The 21,078-nt window shown below is 40.7% G+C and overlaps 1 protein-coding gene across 2 annotated transcripts in view; it reads right to left on the bottom strand.

The window, feature by feature from the left end:
* IGF2R (insulin like growth factor 2 receptor) overlaps window positions 1-21,078 on the bottom strand; it is an 86,809-nt gene that overhangs the window by 20,636 nt on the left and 45,095 nt on the right. For both annotated transcript variants that reach the window (XM_043544290.1, XM_037895100.2), the window contains exons 20-35: window positions 20,928-21,029; window positions 19,873-19,974; window positions 19,095-19,269; window positions 17,203-17,370; window positions 14,396-14,536; window positions 13,731-13,909; window positions 13,180-13,267; window positions 11,390-11,602; window positions 10,385-10,515; window positions 8,790-8,887; window positions 7,456-7,592; window positions 6,450-6,640; window positions 5,546-5,672; window positions 4,867-4,992; window positions 1,469-1,731; window positions 141-350 (exon numbers count right to left, since the gene is read on the bottom strand). In XM_043544290.1, coding sequence (XP_043400225.1) covers window positions 141-350; window positions 1,469-1,731; window positions 4,867-4,992; window positions 5,546-5,672; window positions 6,450-6,640; window positions 7,456-7,592; window positions 8,790-8,887; window positions 10,385-10,515; window positions 11,390-11,602; window positions 13,180-13,267; window positions 13,731-13,909; window positions 14,396-14,536; window positions 17,203-17,370; window positions 19,095-19,269; window positions 19,873-19,974; window positions 20,928-21,029 — 2,451 coding nt within the window. The remainder of the gene's footprint in view (window positions 1-140; window positions 351-1,468; window positions 1,732-4,866; window positions 4,993-5,545; window positions 5,673-6,449; window positions 6,641-7,455; window positions 7,593-8,789; window positions 8,888-10,384; window positions 10,516-11,389; window positions 11,603-13,179; window positions 13,268-13,730; window positions 13,910-14,395; window positions 14,537-17,202; window positions 17,371-19,094; window positions 19,270-19,872; window positions 19,975-20,927; window positions 21,030-21,078) is intronic.

The following is a 21,078-nucleotide window of genomic DNA, read 5'->3' as shown; positions in this document are numbered from 1 at the left end:
TGCGGATGTAGTTTTAATCAACCTTTCCCCCAAAACTCATAATCAGACCAGTTTCACTGGGGTAAGAGGTGTTCTTCAAAGGAGTTTTCAGAGTTACAGGATCTCAAAATATTTCAGTGTGATAGTTACACCGTACTTACTATGGGGGGTCCAGTAACAGGAACCATGCAGACAGCCGCTCCAGGTGGGCAGTTGACATCTGCGATTGGATTCAGAGGCTCACAGATGTTAATATAGAAATCTGGAGTGAGGTCAGTTAAATCATCATCAAATGCCTCATAATAACCAGTTCGATGAATCAGAGGGGAGAGGTCAATAACTGAGCTGCCATTCATCACGGAGCATTTCACCTGTTAGAAAACAAATGTGATGCCTTTATGGGAACTGTTTATTATGCAATGATACTTCCTTTTCTCCCTCTGGCCAGAGTTAATTTCAAGTGGGATTAAATTTCAAATTCAATTTGGAGAGCCTCTGAGTAAAACTGCATTTGTTGCTTTTTGCTTAGCTACTGACAGTAATCTACATAATTTATATTTGTTAGAGGAAATGGGATTTTATTACTTAATGTTTATGACTTAGGGCCCAGGTTTGCCACTAAGAAAAAGAGAAATGAAGCATTGGTGTGTAATTTCTTAGTGAAGATAGCCATAAAAATGTCTCAAAGGGTCAGCAAACTCAGCAGCAATCTCGAAATCAGTCCTGGAAGTACACTTCAAGTACAGTATTTAAGCCATTTAATTCCAATCCAGTAATTTTTTCTTCATTGTACAATCGAGTACACTTGTTCTCGTCGTGTTTATACTTTCTGGCACCAAGAGAATCAGAGTTTCTACGTTTCTCAAATCATATGAACGTTTTGGGGTTTTGAATGGTAGCTAGGAAAAAAGCAACAACTGCAAAATGTGTCAGATTCATGGACTTCTAAGGCCAGAAGGGACCATTATGATCATCTAACCTGATCTGTGTAACAAGCCACAGAGCCTCACCGTGAAATTCCTGCAACAGGCCCATAACTTCTATTTCAGCTATGGCATATCTTTCAAGACAAAGATACTCAATAGTGAAATGAGTTAGCTTACAAGCTATCAAAGTGTGTCACATTAACTCAGAGGTTAACATCTGAAAATGCCTTTTCTGTTCTTGTTAAGAGTACTCTCAGATTGGTCAATAAGCACCAAAACTAGAAATCCTTTGCTTACAAGTACTACCTGGTAGCAGACTTGTACCTTTTACTGTAAACACAAATTATACTCTCTGCACTTATTGCTAAAAAGACACTTCTGCTATGAACTTCTTTATAAGTTAGGGTACTACACAAGAGGAGACCTTTCCCTTGAAATGTAGAATTTTAACCACCACCACTTTTGCCACAGCAGGACAATGCTAACAAGAAGCAAAATGTTTTCCACTGTACTGTGTCTGTGGTTTCTGTATCAAAAAGAGAGATGTTTGTTGCTTCTCTTACCTCCGCCTCACAAGCTAAAGAAGTATGCCAAGAAAAGTAATGGGTGCATGTCCTCTCATCAAAGGACAAAAGCACAGGTTGGCTACCAGCCCCAGCATCAGACTTGCACACAAAGCTAAAATAGCTTGTGTGTTTCAATTCAGAGTTTGCAGGACAGGGATCTCCCCCAGAGTAGACAAGTTTCAACAGCTGATCCTCATAAATCAACATTTTGCTCAGTCTTCCAGCATTAATTGGCTTCTGATCACCAATGATGCAGGCACCTAAATTAAGTAAAATGGGGACAAAAGTTATTGGCTAGGAAAGAAAATGAATAATCTGATCGTACCATGTATTGGTATGGTAAATTACAATTGTTCCTTAAATCTTACAGTGGTCTTAAACTAGGACTAAAAGTTTTGAATTACTACTTTTTTTCCTAAACGAGGCTTACCACTTTTAAATTTTTCCAATTTAAAAAACCCCCCTCTCAATATGGTATCAACTACTTGCACCACTATGTTTAAAAATCGTATCTAAAAATGGAGTGGTGGCTGCAGAACAGGCAAAAGTTTTAGTATAGCTACTCCTAGTGCTCACCACCCACTCCTCATCTCCCCACAAACATTCACAACTAGCCATGTGCCTCTTTTAAACTATAAGGGTGCAAAGAACATTAGCCACTGAAAACCTGGAAACGGACTTTTTGTCTAAGATGAAATAAGGTAGGTTACTTGTCCATTTGATGGGTGTTAAACCCTTCGGGTATTAGTATCTCTTTATATTACAGAGATCACTATAAATTACTCAAAGCAGTTACAGACAGACAACATTTGAAATGATGGTGTAACTGTCCTCCTTTGTGGAATTACACATTTATCTGGCAGACTGCAAGAGCTCTGACGGGGTACTACTGTAGCCACTATGGGTCAGAATATGGAGCCACACAGAGTAGCAGAGGCCATCATACCAGACACGCTCTGATACTTAGCCATAAATGGATCTGTGAAGTGTGGACCATCAGTGTTGGTTCCCTTTTCAATTCTAGGAGAGCGGTTTGTCTCATCGACTAAAGATTGTTTGGGAGAGGAGAGCTTTACCTCCCCGCCCCCCCCCCATAAGAATCCCACAGTTTTCTCTCCTTTTGAAAAGAAACACCCATTTTTTCATGGTCTGTGTGTATAAAACATCCTCACTGCATTTTCCACTTTATGCATCCGATGAAGTGAGCTGTAGCTCACAAAAGCTTATGCTCAAATAAATTTGTCAGTCTCCAAGGTGCCACAAGTACTCCTTTTCTTTTTGCGAATACAGACTAACACGGCTGCTACTCTGAAACGTACATGGTAGATAATTCCTTACCTACTACTGTAGGTGACACTTAATAGGAGAGAAGAACACTGTGTCAGTCTTCTAGACCAGATTAATCTGCTACATAAAGAGTTAAACATCCTCTTATTAGGTCACCACTGGAGGTTTGATTTAGGGATGGGATTAATACCTAGTGTGGATTACATTTATACTAAATGCACTAAATTAGTCCTGGGGGAATTCTGTGTTACTGTGTGCGTGCATATTTAACGCACCCTGCAGATTTCTATTTTTTCATGCAGAAAAAAAGCTTCTGCCAAAATGTTGCTGCAGTTCTGCCTTTTTCCCATCAGAGGGCGCTGTGGCGATAAAACAAAGTTGCTGCTTCCTGCAGCAAGGGAAAAGAGCTGCATTCGCAGTGCTTGTCAGGGCCGGTCAGGAGATGGGGCTATGGCGTGCTGGGGGAGGGGGTCAGACAGGGGCTCATAAGGGCGGAGGGGGGGGGGGGTGCACAGACACATGGGGAAGGGGGGAGGGCACAGAGAACAAGGGGACAGAGGCAGATGTGCCTGACTGAATGGGAGAGGCTAGGTGTCAGCCAGGGTCTGCATGGGGGAAGCTCCCTAACAATCCCTCCCTGCACCTTCCAAAAAACCTGTTCCATACTTTCCCCACCCATACCCAACAGTCCTCCAAGTTCACACCCAGGCTCCTTCCCAGCAATTACTTCCCTCTTCCTCAGCTCCTCTGTTTCCCCCGACTCCCCCAAGCCTTTGCACTGCTTTGGAGGGGTGCGGGAAATACAGTTCTGTATTGCCGTTTAAATCAATTATTACTCAGAGTTCCGTATTAATATGCCTAGTAAGGAATCTATTTGTCAAAAAACGTTTCCCGAATCTTTTTTGTGGTCTGTATTGTTACAGACATACTTGCTGACAGCTATTTTGAAATAAACGACCAAAAATAATTGAAACTGGTATGATTATATTGTGTTATTCTGACAAAATATGCAGAATTTGAAAATATTGTGCGCATATTTTTTAGGCACAGAATTCCCCCAGGTGTAACTAAATGCACCAGCAGAAGTGCTCTTCAATCTAATGATAGCCAATATGCCTTGTAACTGGTTTCCTAACATACAGGAATGTGCATTTATTTCCTTAAATTTGAGTGCAGTTTGAGGTTGTTGGAAGAAGGGTCACAATATATATCTAAGGGGTCTCTTTCTTACAGTTTGGCAGCACTTGTATAACTTGCATGTCAATAAAGTCTCACTGAATTGAAATGAAGGAGTCACAGCTGCTTCTTTAATAGTTTGGCTGAATAAATGTAAATGGATTATATTGGTGACTGTTGCATGTCGCTCCACAACTTAGAACAGTTTAATGGAGTTTCTGCTGTTTATTTTTTGCAGTGTTTCTGGTCAGTTTTGCAATCAGCTGTTTATAAGTGATAGGAAGAGGGGGGAAGGTTTAATTTTCGTAAAGAGAAGCGGATTTCCATCTTCTGGGAACCAAACCATATATTTTGTTCCAAGTGCCAAGTGTTTTGTTTTTTGTTCTTTTAAGACAGAGTGCTCAATGTCAATTCCCAAGTCTTGCCACAAGCAGAGACCCATAGTGTGCTGCCTGCACATGCCCAGAGGCTGAGAACTCTGGAGAATTCCACAAAGGACTGGCCCTATTCCCTGCTTGCAGCCAGATCTACGGGTCTGTCTCCGTGGTCCAGAGAGAAGGGCTTCTGTTCAGATAGGGACTGGGGGATAACCCTCACTTCTCCAAGACAAATGTTGTCCATTTCTAACTCCATTCCTAATGTGTTACATTTCTTAGGATTGTCAAGATTTTTTTTTTTAAACCAGTGAGTCCCAGCCAGGCTACCTCTATCGCCCCCATGTATTAATGCATTATATTCCACTATCTCCTGCCACTTGTATGTTTTGGTGTTTAATACTGTGAGGAAAAATAGGTTTTTCTTTAGGCAGAGAGTTTCACTGACTGATCTATTGTTAGTGATGTGGCATACTATATTCAAGCACAGAAGGCAAATTCAGAAAAAAAGCACAGAAGGCAAATTCAGAAAAAAAGCAAACAAAACAAAAAACTTACCAACCCCACTACCACATGGGCTTTTAGCTTCGTTACAAACACTTAACTTAAGTGTTCTACTTCTCTTGCTGTCATAGATAGTGTAGCCAGACTCTCTCTTTAAAGAATTTAGGTCAAAGAGATGGCCTGCAGGGAGAACAAGGAAGAATTTACTCCTTTTGCAGAAACAAAAATAAATAAAATTGAGTCAAACAAACAATGGCTTTTTAAAGAGATGCTTAAGAATGATAGCGCAGCACTCCCCCAACTCCACAGGATGCCTACCAGTTTTGACAATTATTTGCCTTTTAAGCTACTTAAGAGGAATCCAATACTGGGATTTTCTGAGGCAACAATCTGTTCAGGGTCTGTCAGTAGCATTCATGATCGACCAAGCATCTCCAAGAGGCTGAGATGGTAGTTCCTTTACACAATATTTCTCCCACTCACCTCAAAACAGTTCCCCTTTAGAGAAGGTGAGGGGAAACAACCCTCATCTCCCAGCACTTGAGAGTTCTCATGCCACATCTGGCAGAACGAGGGCAAGCTGACCAGGGTTCAGGGACCTCCCATTCTCCTCATTCGTTGTTACTGGCAATGACAGCTAACAGAGAGTACAAATGCAATACAGTTTCCAGCGGCTCTAACACATCTGGAACACATTGATGCCATGAGCATAAAGTGGTCATGTGTCCCTTACCTGTAGCAGGGTTGGTTACTCTGCAGTCATTTTGCATATTTCTTTTCAGAGGACATGCAGCAGCAGTGAACCATAAGAAAGTATATTCACATTCTTCAATAGCAGTTACTAATTCTGGTTTAGACTCCTGAAACACAGAAGATTTGAAAGAGAAAAAAAATCAAAGTATCTTCACACAGGCACGTCAAACATTTAAATGTGACAGACTATCCTTATAGCATTTACCACTTAGGCCAAATCTGTCTAGTCCCACTCTGGTGGGAAAGCACCTGGACTCCTATATTATGTTCTGGTCATTTCATACTGACAAGGCAGAAGAAGTTCAGAGTAACAGTGACAGAAGTGATGATGGGCAAGAGGAATGGCATGAGGAGATTTAAAGAACACAGCTTGGGGGAGTGGGCTGTGATGACTTAAAGAGGTGGGAGCCAGGTAACAATCTGTAAATACTTTCAGGGTGTGAACACAGAGGGTGGCATATATATATTTGTGCAACAAGATAAATTAAAAAGGAACATTTAGCCCATATATCGGGGCAGGAGGAAAGGGATTCTTCAAGAAGAAAGGTTATTTCAGCTGTGTAATACTTTCCCACAGCAAGTAATGGAAACTCCACTGCTGAATATGTTTGAAAGCTAGAGAAAATTTTGGACTATGTACTACAGAGAATAACTCTGCACTAGCAGGCATATTAGACATGAAAAAGACCTTTCTGGTCAGTCACTCAAATCTTAGGAGTCTCAGATCAGGAGCTCAACTCCTTACTTAGCTCCCACAGCCAGTTCCAATCCAATTGCACAAAAGAGTTTTTGCCCCACCCCCAAAGAGTGGAGAATATTTTTCCTTCTCAGAAAAGTGGATGCATCACAGCAAGATAAAACCCTACTGGTAGTACCATACTTACAACTCTGTTTTCATCACACTTGAGGCGTAATATTGTTGTCCTCTTGCGAATTTTGTCTGGACATGGCTCCCCATTTATGTACTTTAGAACAGAAATGCCATTTTCCCATTGTGGTCCATCAGCAACCTCACCTAGATTTATATATTTGGAACCATCCACTAAGCAGGCAGCCGCATCTGACGGACAAGACCCTAGACATGAGATAAACGCAGAAAAATGACGTTTGCTCTCTGTAACTCCATCACCAGCTGTCCCAACAGTTTAGGATGCATGTTTACGAAACAAGGGATTCTTCCAGCAAATATACCAGCAACTATAGCAGCGAAGTGCTAGGTTACTCACCAACATCACTTTAAAAGAAATGCTTAGCTTGACTGTCACTTTAAATGGCTGACCTCAGTCTCGAAAAGAACTGATTATGTTGCTTTTCAACACTTAGTCACTTCCACTCATCGCCCAGGGCTCTTTGCTTCCTTTATACAGCTTCACCACCCACTCACAGGGTCATGCAGCGGCAAGACGGGCCAGCCACAGCTGTAGCTGCTAGAAGGGAGGTCTGCTACTGCACAGATCAGCTACCAGAATACCTGCCCCTAGACACCCGGCCAAGAATCTAGGATCAGCTTGGTAGGGCTAGATAGAAGCAACCTCCTCAAAAGATCACCCTCCTCCAGTGATGCTCTTCTATGTTATCTTGCCCACCCCCAAGATCTATGGTGGGCTTGGAATAAAAGGGGGAAGAGCTAGATAGTAGTGAAGCAAGACTGAGGCTGTGGAGGGGTGAGGGTAAAGAAGAGAGCTGCTGGAGAACTCCACCACTGGTTAGAAAGAAACTGACCCTCCCCCTGCTGCCCACAAGCCACAGCTGTGCCTGTGTCTACTCTGCACCTGGTGATCTTTTGCTTTGCTGTTGGACCAGTGGGGACAGGAGACAGGGCTGTCTCTCCTCCTGTTTTCATCCCATAACTACCAATGGCATTTAAATATAGATTTCTCTTGCTCTTACCTGCACCTGCATGTAGCACTAAGGACTGGCAGACATTAATATAGTATTTTTGTGTTGAGCCAGACATTGGAATAGCTTCCCAGTTTTCTCTACGCCGTGTCAGAGGTGAAAGATCAAATGAGTTTCCTTTGTTGTCTCTGCATTAAACAAACAGTTTTACATTTAGATGAATCAACGCCACCTCCAAAAGCGGACCACCACGCTAGATCAACAATTCTGCACGGATTCAGGGGAAAATGCCACATGCAGTAAGCATCTGGAACTCCTGCACCAATAGTAGGTTTCTATTAGCAGCATCCCAACTAGGTCTCACACCTCGTAGGTTTGCCAAGAGCAGCCATTAGATAGGGTGGACCAGTGCTACGAGATGTTACGGAGAATCCTCTATCTAGGTCCCTAGCTGGTGTGTCTTACTCACAGTCACAGCGATTGCCAGATTTGGGGTCAGGAAGGAGTTATCCCTGCCCAGGTCAGATGGGCTGGGGCACTGGGGATTTTTTTCCTCCCTTCCTCTGAAGCATGGGGTGCGGTTCACGTGCTAGGACCATCTGGGTTTCTCTCATCTAATCAATTCCCTGCAACTGCAGAGGCCTCTGGCACAGGGGCACCACAGTCTCCCCTGTTCCCTGCCTGTGGCACACAGTTCAGTCTTCTGAGGATTAAATGCTTTAGTCTAACTAAAGTCTCTGGGCTTACTCTAGGTGTGTCTGGGTAGAACTTCATGAATCCTGATATACATTAATTAGATCCTCTAGTCTGAATTCTGGGCTCTTCTGGCCTTAATCTCCATGAAACTATGACCTAGAGAACTATTCAAAAATGTTTTACTGGGAAAGCCTCACGAGTCATCTTGCTTCTAGGAGGGTCAGAGAGCACAAGCTGGTGGTCAGCTATAGTTCAGTACACAGACAGCAAACTCAAACATTAGGTTCCAGTTTCCATCATATGTACCCCTCCTTTTCAATAGCTCAAAAACCCAACACCAACAGCTTCATATTATCTCTGGCCTCTCTTTCTGCTCCTTCCCCCGCCCAGTCTAACATCCATCTTGCCACTAAACTGTTAAACCCTCCCTACTTCCCAAAAGCAGTCTATCCTATATACAAAATTAGTTCATAAGCTTAAGTTTGTTTTCCCCCATCCCAGAGAACTACATTTGCACTTGGGCATTGCTGATATGTGTGACAATTTAACCCATCGCTAATTCACACTGGATCACATTAGAGAGAAATAGTGATTATAGCCACTCATGCTGAATACAATGTCTCCTGAATGGGCACATGTCACCACAAGCACATCACCACCAGTTTAGGTCAGAGGGAAGCACAGCTTACTTGTAGGAGCATTCTATAGATCGGAAGGGTGGACAGGCATATGGGGTGTGCCATTCAAACAGGTAGGTGCAATCGGGAGTTTCTTTTAGAAACACTGGCTGAGAAAAACAGAACCAGAGAAGTTTATATTTCACATATCTAAATACAGCGGTGAACAAAATTTCCCCTACTTCCTTATTTGGCTTTCAAACATTAGTGCAGTTGGACAAGACACCAGAGATCTAACGTTACACAGCTGAATGCAGAGGATACCTTCACACGTTACTAGTCCTAAAGTTGCGTACACGACTGGAGCTCAGAAAAAAGCCATTCGTCAAGGGCATGTAAAAATGTTACCCAAAGGAGAGGATCAAGAACGACTGGCTCTTCTAGAGGATTGTGGGGAGGGAGGAGTAGCAGAGCAGCATAAGGGCCACTGTTTCTTTAACCAGGAAGGAAAAGGAAAATGAGGGATCAGAGTGGACAGAACTGCTAGCTTCTGCCCAGTTCCCTCCAAAATGGGAGTGGGTAAGCAGAGCAACCCCAGAGCCACTGTCCTTTCCGAGTATGGGCTAGGGAAAAAGGAGCAGAGGGATCAGGAGGAGGGCCACCTGCACCTTCACGGTGATACTGAGGGCTACAGAGACAGCCCTGTGAAGATGTAAATTAATTTTATTTACAAGGCAACAGATTTGGTTCATTGGGGATGGCAGAACTGGAAGTGCCGACATGGCCATAAAAAATAAAGCAGGCCTTAGCTTTGGAAAGTTGGGGCTTTTAGGAACAATGCAGTGCAGCAATATATTTCTTCCAGACTAAGAGGCTTAATCCTCAGGCAAATACTGTACATTCCAGGAAGTTATTCACGCTTTGCAATGCAACTCTTCTGGATGCATTTGTTTCCAATTGGTTTCAAGCACACTCTTCACAAACATCGGGCAGCCTTAGAAATGTGGAGTCGACCACAGTCAGTTGGGGCAAGATTAGCATGATCAAGAGGAACATATTTCCCAGAATTCTGTACCTTCTAATAATTCACTTACAAGGTATGTTTGTTATAAAACAAATACTCTCTGTCACCGTGTAACAAAAGAATAATAGAAAGAAAGCCCTGTTCTTCTGTAGGACAAGCTACTCATCCTTACGCCATGCGTTTTACACTTTAAAAGTCAAATTATTCCCTTATAAAAGGAAAGATCCTTTCCCAGTCTCCCTTAAAAGCTAGTTCAGGGCTCATGATTCAGCTATTGTAGTCACGGTAATTCTCTGGAAAGAGGAATGGTGCTAGAGATTTCCCTGGGGTCCCCACATCATGCCAGGCAGACATCCAGATGCCACATCAGGGTGCCCTTCATTTAGCTGCTGATGCGTTTTCTAGCTAGCCACATTATCCCACAACTCAGGAGGAGAACAAAACAATTTAACTCAGTCGGGGGGGGATCGGAGGTGTTGTTGTTAATGGAGGACTACACTTTTCTTGAAACAAGATACATAGCTTCCCTTACACTTGTCTCCCCAACCCTCTGAGTCTGGTAACTCATGAGGATAATTTCAGAAACTATTATTTTTTCTGAAGCTCCTGAAGACTTGTCTCAGTGTACAAAAGATATACTAACCTCCAGAGCGTTGTGATCACAATAAAAAAATATGGCAGTTGAGCGTTCATATATTTTGTGGCATTTCTCTCCACTGGTATAGTTGATTTTTATTAATCCATTTTCAAAAGTCAGCTTCTCAGTATACAAACCTTTTAAATTAGATAGAAGCAAATTACTACTTGAATCCAACTACAGAAAGTTAATCCAGTACATTTGCATAGTTATAGTCAATATTTCTGCCAGCAGGGCCACAAGGATTAAGTAAGCGATAGTAATTTAAAAAATTATACATTTCTGCCAATACTGTCTCAAATCACGACAGACAAGTTACAGGTTTCTGGTGATATTAAATTTTTTAGCTACATCGAATAATTCAGTCTTCGCTTTGAAAGAAAGAATTTCTATATAGCAAGATTGCCATAGTCGGAGGCCTTATGTGCTCTTCTGCAATGTCTTTACCATCATTGCCAGTTAGATGACAGAATGTGCCCAGGTTCTTCTTTCTACTCTGAAATCATCCTGACATTTTTCACTGAAGCCACACTCCTCCATTTGCTAGCCCATGTAGCCACCTCATCTGCCCCTTGTTCATTAGCTAATGAAGACTCATAGAAAGCCGCTCCAGCAAATGCGGTGCTCTCAGTCCCTCCGAGCTCAAAGGGAGGTCTGAACTCCCAACTCGAGCTACTGATTCACTGTGGTCTGTACCCTACAGTTTTGTGGCAGTACAGGACTTATTCAAAGCTGACAACTGGATTTGGAGAATCATTGACTAGAGTCAGAAGAAGAGACGGTAAGGACTGCTTCTAGTTATACAGAAGCCATTTTAGGGAACACGGAAGTAGATGTTGCTCTTTAAATGATGTTTTACTATTTTATATTAGGATCTGCTTGGCAGTGGTTCTTTACCTCCAGGGGATTCATAGTAAAGCATGATGCCACTGAAAAGCTGCACTCACATTTCCAGAGTGATGTAGCAACCCCCTCCCAACTCCTTTTCACTAAATCCAACAACTACTATACCTGCTACTTTTCTAAGAGACGGGTCTTGCTTCTTTACTTGGCATGACGACACATTGTTCTGATGATTCGCCTGAGGGCATGCTTCCGTTATTCTCTCACAGACTCTGAAATAGTAGTCATATTCATCTGTACTCACTTTCTTCTCCTTCCCAGAAAGAGGCCTCAGATCATACACAAAGCTGTACCTTGGATCTTTAACTTGACAGTTATCTCCTTTAAATCAAAGTTAACAGAAGGCTTAAACTGCAAATAAATTAACACAGCTAAACACAAGTTATGTAAGATACGCTCAGAGACAGTCATACATACCCACAGCTGCAGAGTCAAACCTGCACAAAGGACAGTCCTTATTAGGCAGCCTCCTGCCCATCACTCCTAAGAGCCCTAGAGTAAATTTTGCTCCAAACTTTATTGGAAGGCCACTTCAATTAAAGCAACTCATTTCTGTTGATCACGTGAGAAGCCACTTAAGAGTTTTACTCTTATTTAGCTTTTAGTGACAATTTATTAAGAGAAAAGCTCAACAATTCTTAACCCCTTAAACTTGTTAAATAAAAACTTATAATATTCACTGTTTTAAAGCAATATTCAAAAATAGACTCATGAGGCAAAATATGGATCAAAAACGGTCTAGGAAGCAGGACAGAGTAGGATTAAATAGTCAACTTTCATCATGCCAAAAGGTTAAAAGCGGAGTGCTGCCAGGTCCAGGACCTTTACTTATTAATGATCTGCAAATGGAGAGTGAGTAGTGAGGTAGCAAGGAGGAGAGCAGTTTTGGATGGGCAGGCAGCTTATCCCATTTCTGTCTAGTGTAGACCTCTTAAACCTTTCTCTAAGCATCAGATGGCAATACTGGACTAAGACTACCTCAGGTCTGATCTGCAGTGGCAATTCCTGTGTTCAGCTGCCATAATGTACATTTACATATTTTATTTGTCTATCACAACTTTACTTAAATGGAAGACCTAGAGAGTAGTTGTGGGTTAAACTGTAACCTGAAGAGCCAAACCCTCAGCTGGTGTAAGTCAGTATATCTTCACTGCCTTCAATGGATGGAACTACACTGATTTACACCAGCTAAGGTTCTGGTGCCACATTTTAAACAGATTTTAATCAAACCAAGACACCTGTGTGTTGAGAATCACCACTGTGTATTTTGAGCTATTCCCTCCACAGGCCACCAAGCTTACTAGGTCCCAAATAAAGGTAATTCTAATGGGATTGGCCTTTGCAGCAGTACTGATCCTACAGCATTATCAAGAGTAACAATGGCTCAGAGTACTTTCATAACAAAAGTTCTGAATTTTGCTGATACATCATTGACAATTTAAACAGAGAAAAAACTAAGAATTCAGGATCACAATGGCACACAGAAGTTACCAGAAAGCTTCTATGGAAGGCTGGGCATTTAACATTAGACCTTGAAATAAAAAAAAAAAAAAAAATGTACCCAACCGCTACCAGCATGAGGGCTAAGTTTAGGAGTCTGGGTCAGACACCTGTGCTGCCACACCCTACCCTAGGATTACACTTTGTAACTTTCATGAAACACAGTGTACGATAAAAGTACACAACTTGTTTGTCACCATCACAGGTCAGTGGATTTTTCAGATACTAAAAGCTCTCTCTTCATAACCAAGATGAGCCTTTCGTGCTCCGAGATTTTGTTTATGAAGGAGCAATTACACAAGTATGTTCACAAAAGCATTGTGTACAAAAAACTGTTGTAATATTAAAGAATAAGATCACATTTCATATTTAATTCCAGTTTAGAGACTTTTTTTTACCTTCTGCTTTGTGGACAGGACAGGCTGCCAGCGTTCTCCATATAAACACAAATTCACAATCCTCCTCATGCTGAAACACAGGTGACCCCTACAATACAAACACATGGGGAATAATCACCAGTTCTAATATTTAAGGTTTCTCTTTCTAGGTAAGCAGTGAGAGGGGAGAAGATAATGCATTTTATAAACAAACAAACAAACAAACTCAAAGTGTATTTCTAAGTCATGGAGATTGAATTCAAGCAGACTTGCATCTAATGCCAGTACTTTTAACCCTATGAATCAGGTTTCTGAACAAAGCCACTGTTATTGAGTAATAATGGGGAGTCTAGTATTGCACAGCATAAAACTTTATTCAGTAAAGGCCGATGAAAATGATTTTCCCTTTTCTGGCTATTAGAATACATTGAAAAACATTGCTAAGCAAAATTTAGAGGCCTCCAATTCTGTTTTTTTCTGGAATGGAGAAATAAAATACATTTCGTTACGTGCCATAAGACGGAACTATTACCAGGATTTGACTTTTATATAAAATCACCACACACACTTACTAGGGTTTGATCACACTCAAAGAGGATACGTGTAGAATAGCGCTGTTTATCTTTGCATGTGTCACCATTCAAGTAAGTAATACTAAGAGACCCATCGGTAGCAGCTTGAGGACTTATCTGAATAACACCAAGGTTCTGGCCTTTATCAGCAGATTTCACACAAGATCCTATTGCACCACCTGCAGGAATAGGAAATTTTATGTCATGCTGCATTTTCATTACAGAAAAATCCACTTACGGAGACATAATTTAAAAAAAGCAGAGTGGATCAAAAAATGCAGTAGCTCATATCAAAGAGTGAACTTGGATCACTATATAAAAAAGTGTCACCAGTTCATCTGAAACTGACAGCACATTTTATTCAGAACTTTATTTTGTTTTGTTAGACAGACTGAAAATGCACCTTGCTAATCTTATGTATTCATGTTAGTGGTTCCAACAAGTTGTCTTACCAGATTAAGATAAACAGAAGGGGCATTTTTTTTTTAAATGTATTTATGGCTACCACCTTTGCTATAGCCTGTACTAATAACAAACTGGTTCAATCCTAAATTAAACATAACACAGAAAGAGATAAATATCAATTCTTTACTTTATAAAAATTACTCAAGTCATAAAACCACAAGCTAGGAAGAGAGCATTTTAATGCACCACTGTCAGCTTACCAGGGCATCCGGGCACATAAGGAAGAGGCTTGCAAACATTCAAATAGAAAGTTCTTTTTGCATCTTTTGAAGTATCTACAGCAATCCAGGGCTCTCCCTCCTTGCTCAAGTCACTTAGATCATACTCATTGCCAGCTGAGTCTGAAATGTATTTGGGATGTACAATAAATTGAGGGGACATTAAATTGAGGACAATAAATACAAAAACTGACCTTCGTCATGTTCTTGTTACAAGGTTAGATGGCTCCTCGATACATACCGAAGTCTCATTACCAATATGAATTTATTAAGGCAACAGTTCCCAAACTAATCCATAGGACCCCTACCGAAGGTCCATGAAAAGCTAGCTGGCCAGCCAAAAATACTGGCTCTGTTATATCAAACTGCATGCAGTGTTGCTGTAGCCATGTTGGTCCCAAGATATGAGAGAAAGTGGGTGAGCTAATATCTTTTAGTGGACCAACTTCTGTTGGTGAGAGAGACAGGCTTTCCAGCTTACACAGAGCTCTTCTTCAGGTCATCTTTGTGTAAGCTAGAAAGCTTGTCTCTCACCAACAGAAGTTGGTCCAATAGATTATCTCACCCACTTCATCTCTCTAATACCACAGTATGGACAGCTAGAAAATGTATTATATTCCCTTAATTTTCCATGCAAGCATTGAGGTAGTTGTCACAGGAATGTTATGAAATGAACTTCTGGACCTTTCCTCTCCCATTTGTTGTTAATGTGGTACACTATGGAAAGAGACAAGAATCCACTCCCAAATTAAGTACACTTGGTAGAGCATGTTTTTAGCTATCTATACTGAGGTGGCACCCAAATAGGATCAGGGTCTCATTGGGCTCAATGTCATACATACAGTTCTCAATTAAATTGATTTTTTTTCCAAGCAAATTTTTTTCCCTTGGCATAGTCTTCCAAATGAGCAGTACATAGACCTAATACTGCCGCATGTGGTCGCTTTTATCACTGAATCTGGAAGCAACATTGATTTGTTTGTAGACAGATTCTAAAGGCATAATGCTACTGTTCTCACAGCTCTATGGGTATAAGGATATAATGGTCTGTGGGCGTGAAACATGGACCTATTATGAACAGCACATTAAAAATCTTGACAGTTTCTATTTAGAGCTGGACATCAAATGGCAGGTCCAGGTGTCCAACATGGAAGTTTTGTCAAAAGCTGGTTCAGTTGGTATCAAGGGTTATTTGCTTTGCATCCAACTGATATGGACACACTCATGGACTGGTCATGTAAGTTGTATGCCCGAGACCAATCAAAACTAACTCTGTATTCTGAATTAAGCTCTGGTAACTAAGCGTGGAGGGTAGATGAAATGCTTCAAAAGAAACTGAAACAGGGTCTGCACAAAGTGACTATTTCAGACAGACAACCTTTGAGCGACTGGCAACTGACCACATTGCATGGCGCCAAGCCATAAGGGTGGGGTCTACAACTTTGAGAAGAACCACGTTGTGTAGTGGGAAGCAGATCACCAGCTACAGCAATAATGTGCAGCTCAACCAGCACAACCAGGCAAATGGCCCTGTGGTTAGTGTTATTCTTCTCCAACTGGTCTTTGGAGCCATGCTATGACCCATCAGTACAAACTGAGATTGTCGACATCCTCTAATTCAGGGCGACTATTATAATAATAAATAATAAAATAATAATAAATAATAATAATACAGACCTAGCTGCATGACATACAGACACATGCAAATGACCACACAGCTGACTCTTTCTAGTGCAGACTAAAGAATAGAGTGGTTGTCAAAAGTCAGCTATCAAGCTTGGTAGGGTCAAAATTTCATATATATCTATTTGCAAAGTCAATTAGTTCCTAGCTTTCTCCTAAAACTAAGGCTTTAAAAGTCTCGTACCCTAGGAACATGAGATACTATTGGCATGCAACAGATTTTCCGGATTCTAATGGGGTTAACAGTCATGAAGAGAGCTGCTTCCTTTTAGGTACTACTCAGCTACATAAATGAAGTATTTTAGTCAAACTCCTTTTTGAGGACAATCCCAGCTTAGGACACCAAAAACCAAAAAGCTACCACTTGGTTTCCAAGTCCTTCATAATCATAAATCAGGAAACATTTGTAGCTTCACCATACTGAGATAAGGAACAAGTTGTTTTACTTATCTAAATAAGCAGCATCACCAATGTGAGTACTCTGGGCACTTCTAACAAATACTTAAAAATACAAACAGCAACCCCATAATATACCAGATAAAGCACCCCTTGAAGCCCAAATTCTCCACTTTCACTAATAATCATCACAATCAATATTTGCTTCTTTAGCAGCCTCCTAACAAGATGTGCTGCAGGTGCAAAGAAGTTATCAGTAGGGTTTACATGTGAGAAAACAGAGTGGTAAAGAGCCAAGCCACTAGGGAAAACAGTAACATGTGACTCAGATGTGGATTACTGATCAAATATACAACTAATGTTTAAAAACATTAGAAAAAAAGAGTGCTACATTAGCAAACAATTAATATGCACCATTAAATAACTGCAGTTTAGCCCTCCATGAGTCATCTACCCACGTTTTTACATGCTTATTTATAAACTGTAATTACGTTTTTGAGCTCATTTTTATAAAAGAATCAAAACTAGTGCTAGCAAACAAGGGTTAGAAAAGTTCATCTAGACTCTTACCTGAAGATGAGTTTTTAAACATTTCTGATCCTACCTCAAACTTTCACTCGTCTCCATAGAAAGCTTTACCTTTCGTTCAATTACCCTCACCTCCATGATATGTATTTCATGGAACACCCCCACAGTCAAAACGTACTTACCAGTAACCTGGCAGTCTACTGGAGCAGGGGCACAGGCTAAGGCTGTATGAAACTCAAAGAACGTATTATGAATTCCCAGTGCACTGTTTATTTCTTCCTCCACAAATTTAAGTTCTCCAGGGTATGAGTCATTACAGATGAAAGTCACTGTAAAAGTGTCTGATGCTCCTGTGTGAAGATACAGCAAATGATCTACTGTTGCATGCAACTGAGATTTGTTTTCTAATCTCAGATTAAAGAAAAGTGAGCACTCTAAGAATAACAGTCACTCTCCTAACTCAGCATATCCATTTGTTGCTTTAAATCAAACTGTAAACCTTAATATCGGTCAGAAAAATTCGACCTTGTTGTCTGCAGTGTTTCGAACTACAAAACAAAAAACTCCCAAACAGGGAGACTTTAGAGGATCTGGGCCAGAATTATTCAATTGCCAATTAGAGTAAAAAAAAAAAAAAAAAAAAAAAAAACACAAACACACCCCAGTTTAAACAGACTTGTCATTGGAAGCATATCAAATCATGGGCCGCTGAGGCTGATTTCAGAAACAAGTATGCCCAATGAGAACTGTGCTCCTTGAACCCTTGACCACAAAAAAAAGCAGCCCATACAGATACACACCCCCTCACTATTCAGGCATCAGATACTGTTGCCATGGTTGCTGACAAGTTATCCATGACAAAGTGAGCTCTGATTTCTAGGCAAAGTCCAGGATCTTGGCTCAGACATTAAGGAAACAATTACAGCAGCAGAAACTGCAGCACTCTTTTGGCCTATTCCAATGGAATAGCTTCCAAGCAAAAACAGAACAAATGGAGTCTCAAGACCGGCATTGCTGAGTGCAGTAGGTTGGGCATGAAGGGAGAACAGAAGACACCCTAAATCAAACAAATAGAGAGGACTTAAGTTACATAGGGCTTCAAGAAGTAGTGCCAAGAAGCTTGAGCTTTACCTAGTATTTCTGACATTATGATGTTTGATATCAACTTTCCAGTTAGTCTTCATAATTGTAGGTTATCCATTTTATATGGCACCCAGCAACAATAATATGTTTGGTGCCAACTGTTATGGTGACAGATCTTCACCAATCTATGGATATCATTTAAAAATTAAGCATAATGCTTAAGATGGTACATCGACCCTTCCTGCCCAGTGCTCCTTTCTCAAATGGCCACATTCCTTTCCCAATAAACGCCATGTCTCCCAGCTGGGAACCCAGAAACGGAGTACGTTCAGACATACAAGTGAACAGTTTCCTTAGCATGTTTCAGCTTCAGAAAGTCAGTCATATAAGTTAGTCATATAAGAAATAGGAGCAATCATTCAAGGCAGTATGCCACCTAGAGCTAATTAAAAGTTACTGACCAAAGTGTTTGAAAAGGTATTTGTCAAATTGAAAACTTGTGGATAATTCAATTCAGCCACAGTTTTGCCAAAAAAGCCCAAAGTGATCATAAAAATGAAATAGTTTCAATTTGAAACTAAAATCAAGTTGGTTTTCCCCATCCCCCTTCCCACTCTTCTGGGGGGTGGGGGTGGGGGGGCAGAGGGGAGGGGATGTTTCTTCAGATTTTTATTAAGTTAAAAAACAACAGAGAAAAAGAAACTAAACTGAAACCCAAAACATTTTGTTTAACAAAAACTATGAAAATGTTGACATGTGTTTCATAGAAAAATTGAGAGTTTTTACTCAGCTTTTCTGCAGAATGAAAAATTCTCATTTCCTTTGAAGTTTTTGTAGAAATTAATTTGGGTTTTTCCACACAGCTTTAAAACACTGAATTTATCAGATAGATTTTGTTGCACAAAGAACAGGGCCTGGGAATGAAAACACCACCACAGATCTAAAGCAAATGCCAATTCATTGAAACCATAGCACGGGATTTTGAACTCACCTGATTTTACCTCAAAATTGCCTCTGTAGGTAAGAGTTAGAAATCCTTCTGGGGACAGAGAGAGGGTTTTGTCCAATTCCACTATCCTCACCGATTTCAGATCTTCTACTTCACATCCACCAGCTGGTTTTCCGTGAATAGTACCACAATCCGGTGCTGGTCCACAAATATTTAGCTAAAAAAAAATTAAAGTGTGAATAATGTTAACTTGCCTGAAGAATTAACATTGAGAATCATTCCCACATAAAAGCAACATCAGAACATAGCCTCTGCTGTTTCTGGCCCACAGGAGGGCTGTCTATACAGGATAATTAAATCCCGCATTTCTGCACTCACCCTGGTTCTTGCTTACTTCCTTTTTTATGTATGTCGACATCAGTACAGAGAGGGTAGTTGATCTGTTTATGACCCTCCACCACCATCCAAAAGAAAAGGGAGCACACAATGTAGTAAAACCAGAAACACAGCAAAAACCACACCAGTTTTATCATTTTGTCAGCATCAGGAAGATGGCTTTCAAGTTACTTTCGAGGTGTACCAAGTGTCAGTTTGACTTTTTCCTCAAATTTCTTCTCACCAGCCACTGAAAAAAAACTACTTAACTGCCTTCCACTCCTCTCCCGAAGTAAGGCATTGCCTGGCTGACTCATAAGGATACTGGCACAAAGGATAGGATCAGCTGTCAAACTTCCCACTTTACCAACTAAGACCAGAAGGCATGAACCAGCTGCAGTCTGTACATTTAAAAAAATAAAATAAAAATAAAATTAAAAAGTACCATAAATGTCTTCCCAATTCCACTGGTTATATAGCCTTTTTCTGAAGCTAGCGGTTGCACGTTGAACAAAAAGCCACTGTTTGGATCTCTCACAGAGCAGGACTGAAAAAAAAATGGAGGTGGGGTTGAGAGGTGGAGGAAGAGGGTTAGTTATTTTAAGAAGGGACCTGCAGATAAACTTGGAAATTATTATTTGTAAAAAGGAGACGCTATATACATAGCTTTAAAAAACTGCACCTTTACAAATATGCATAATGACCAGGAGGGTCACAATGTAATTTGGGCAAGGGCTAACTGAGATTTAATTTAGACTGACTACTAACAGTAACACCACATTTGTATTCTTTAGTGCAGTGCAAGGACAGCTGCCCATTTACTGTCTGTGAAGTTACCCAAGAAAGCATGCACCACTGGCATACCGGTACAACTGAACATAATCCTCTGTAAAGCAAGTCTGAAAAGTCAAATAAAGAGAACTAAATGAGGGAGAAGAGGACGCATCAATGAAATTATAAAAGGACATGCAGATATTTTGCAACACGGTCACTAGTTTAGAGCCAATCCAGGATGTGCATAAAAATCTGAGGGTTATTCAATTGCCAGTGTGAAATTAGTCTGATCTCCCTACAGATCTTTACAAATTCAGATGCAGCTGTGATGAGCTGAGCATAAATCCCTGGACAGATATAATACAGTTGGTAGTTTGTTGGTAGTCTCAGTAGGGGAGCAAAACAATTCAATGATCATACCAAGTAAGTGACCCTATCTCCAGAAGTGGTTTTTCTAGGTCAACATTCTAATATATTAGTAGAGCCATTTGGGAAAATTGCCTTATTGCTTCTCATGACATACCTGCTCTATTGATCACTTAACAGAGGACTTCACTCTTGAGTATTCTAAGTCTGGCCCCTTTCAGTAGCTCTGGATTAACTTTAAAAACTACTTTGGTAAAACTAGCTTTGCAGGAGACAATAACGTGAGGAAAAAGGGACAACTGGCAGCAGAGCATGAAGAACAATTTTTAATGGCTACAAAATAGCCCTCCCCACTCTCACCTGAGTTTCATCTTTTGTTGTTGTGACTGGACAAGCAGCTTCCGTTTCCCACAGAAAGGTGACAACACATTCTCGATTATCAATAAACCTGGGGCTGCTACTCTGAAAATTCAAATTGCAAAGAGAACACAAAATTAAAAAAAAGACTCAT

The sequence above is a fragment of the Chelonia mydas genome, chromosome 3 (assembly GCF_015237465.2).
Source record: "Chelonia mydas isolate rCheMyd1 chromosome 3, rCheMyd1.pri.v2, whole genome shotgun sequence".
NCBI classification, from domain to species: domain Eukaryota; kingdom Metazoa; phylum Chordata; order Testudines; family Cheloniidae; genus Chelonia; species Chelonia mydas.
The sequence above is the reverse complement of the archived record's forward strand: the minus strand, read 5'-3'. Positions and strand labels throughout refer to the sequence as shown.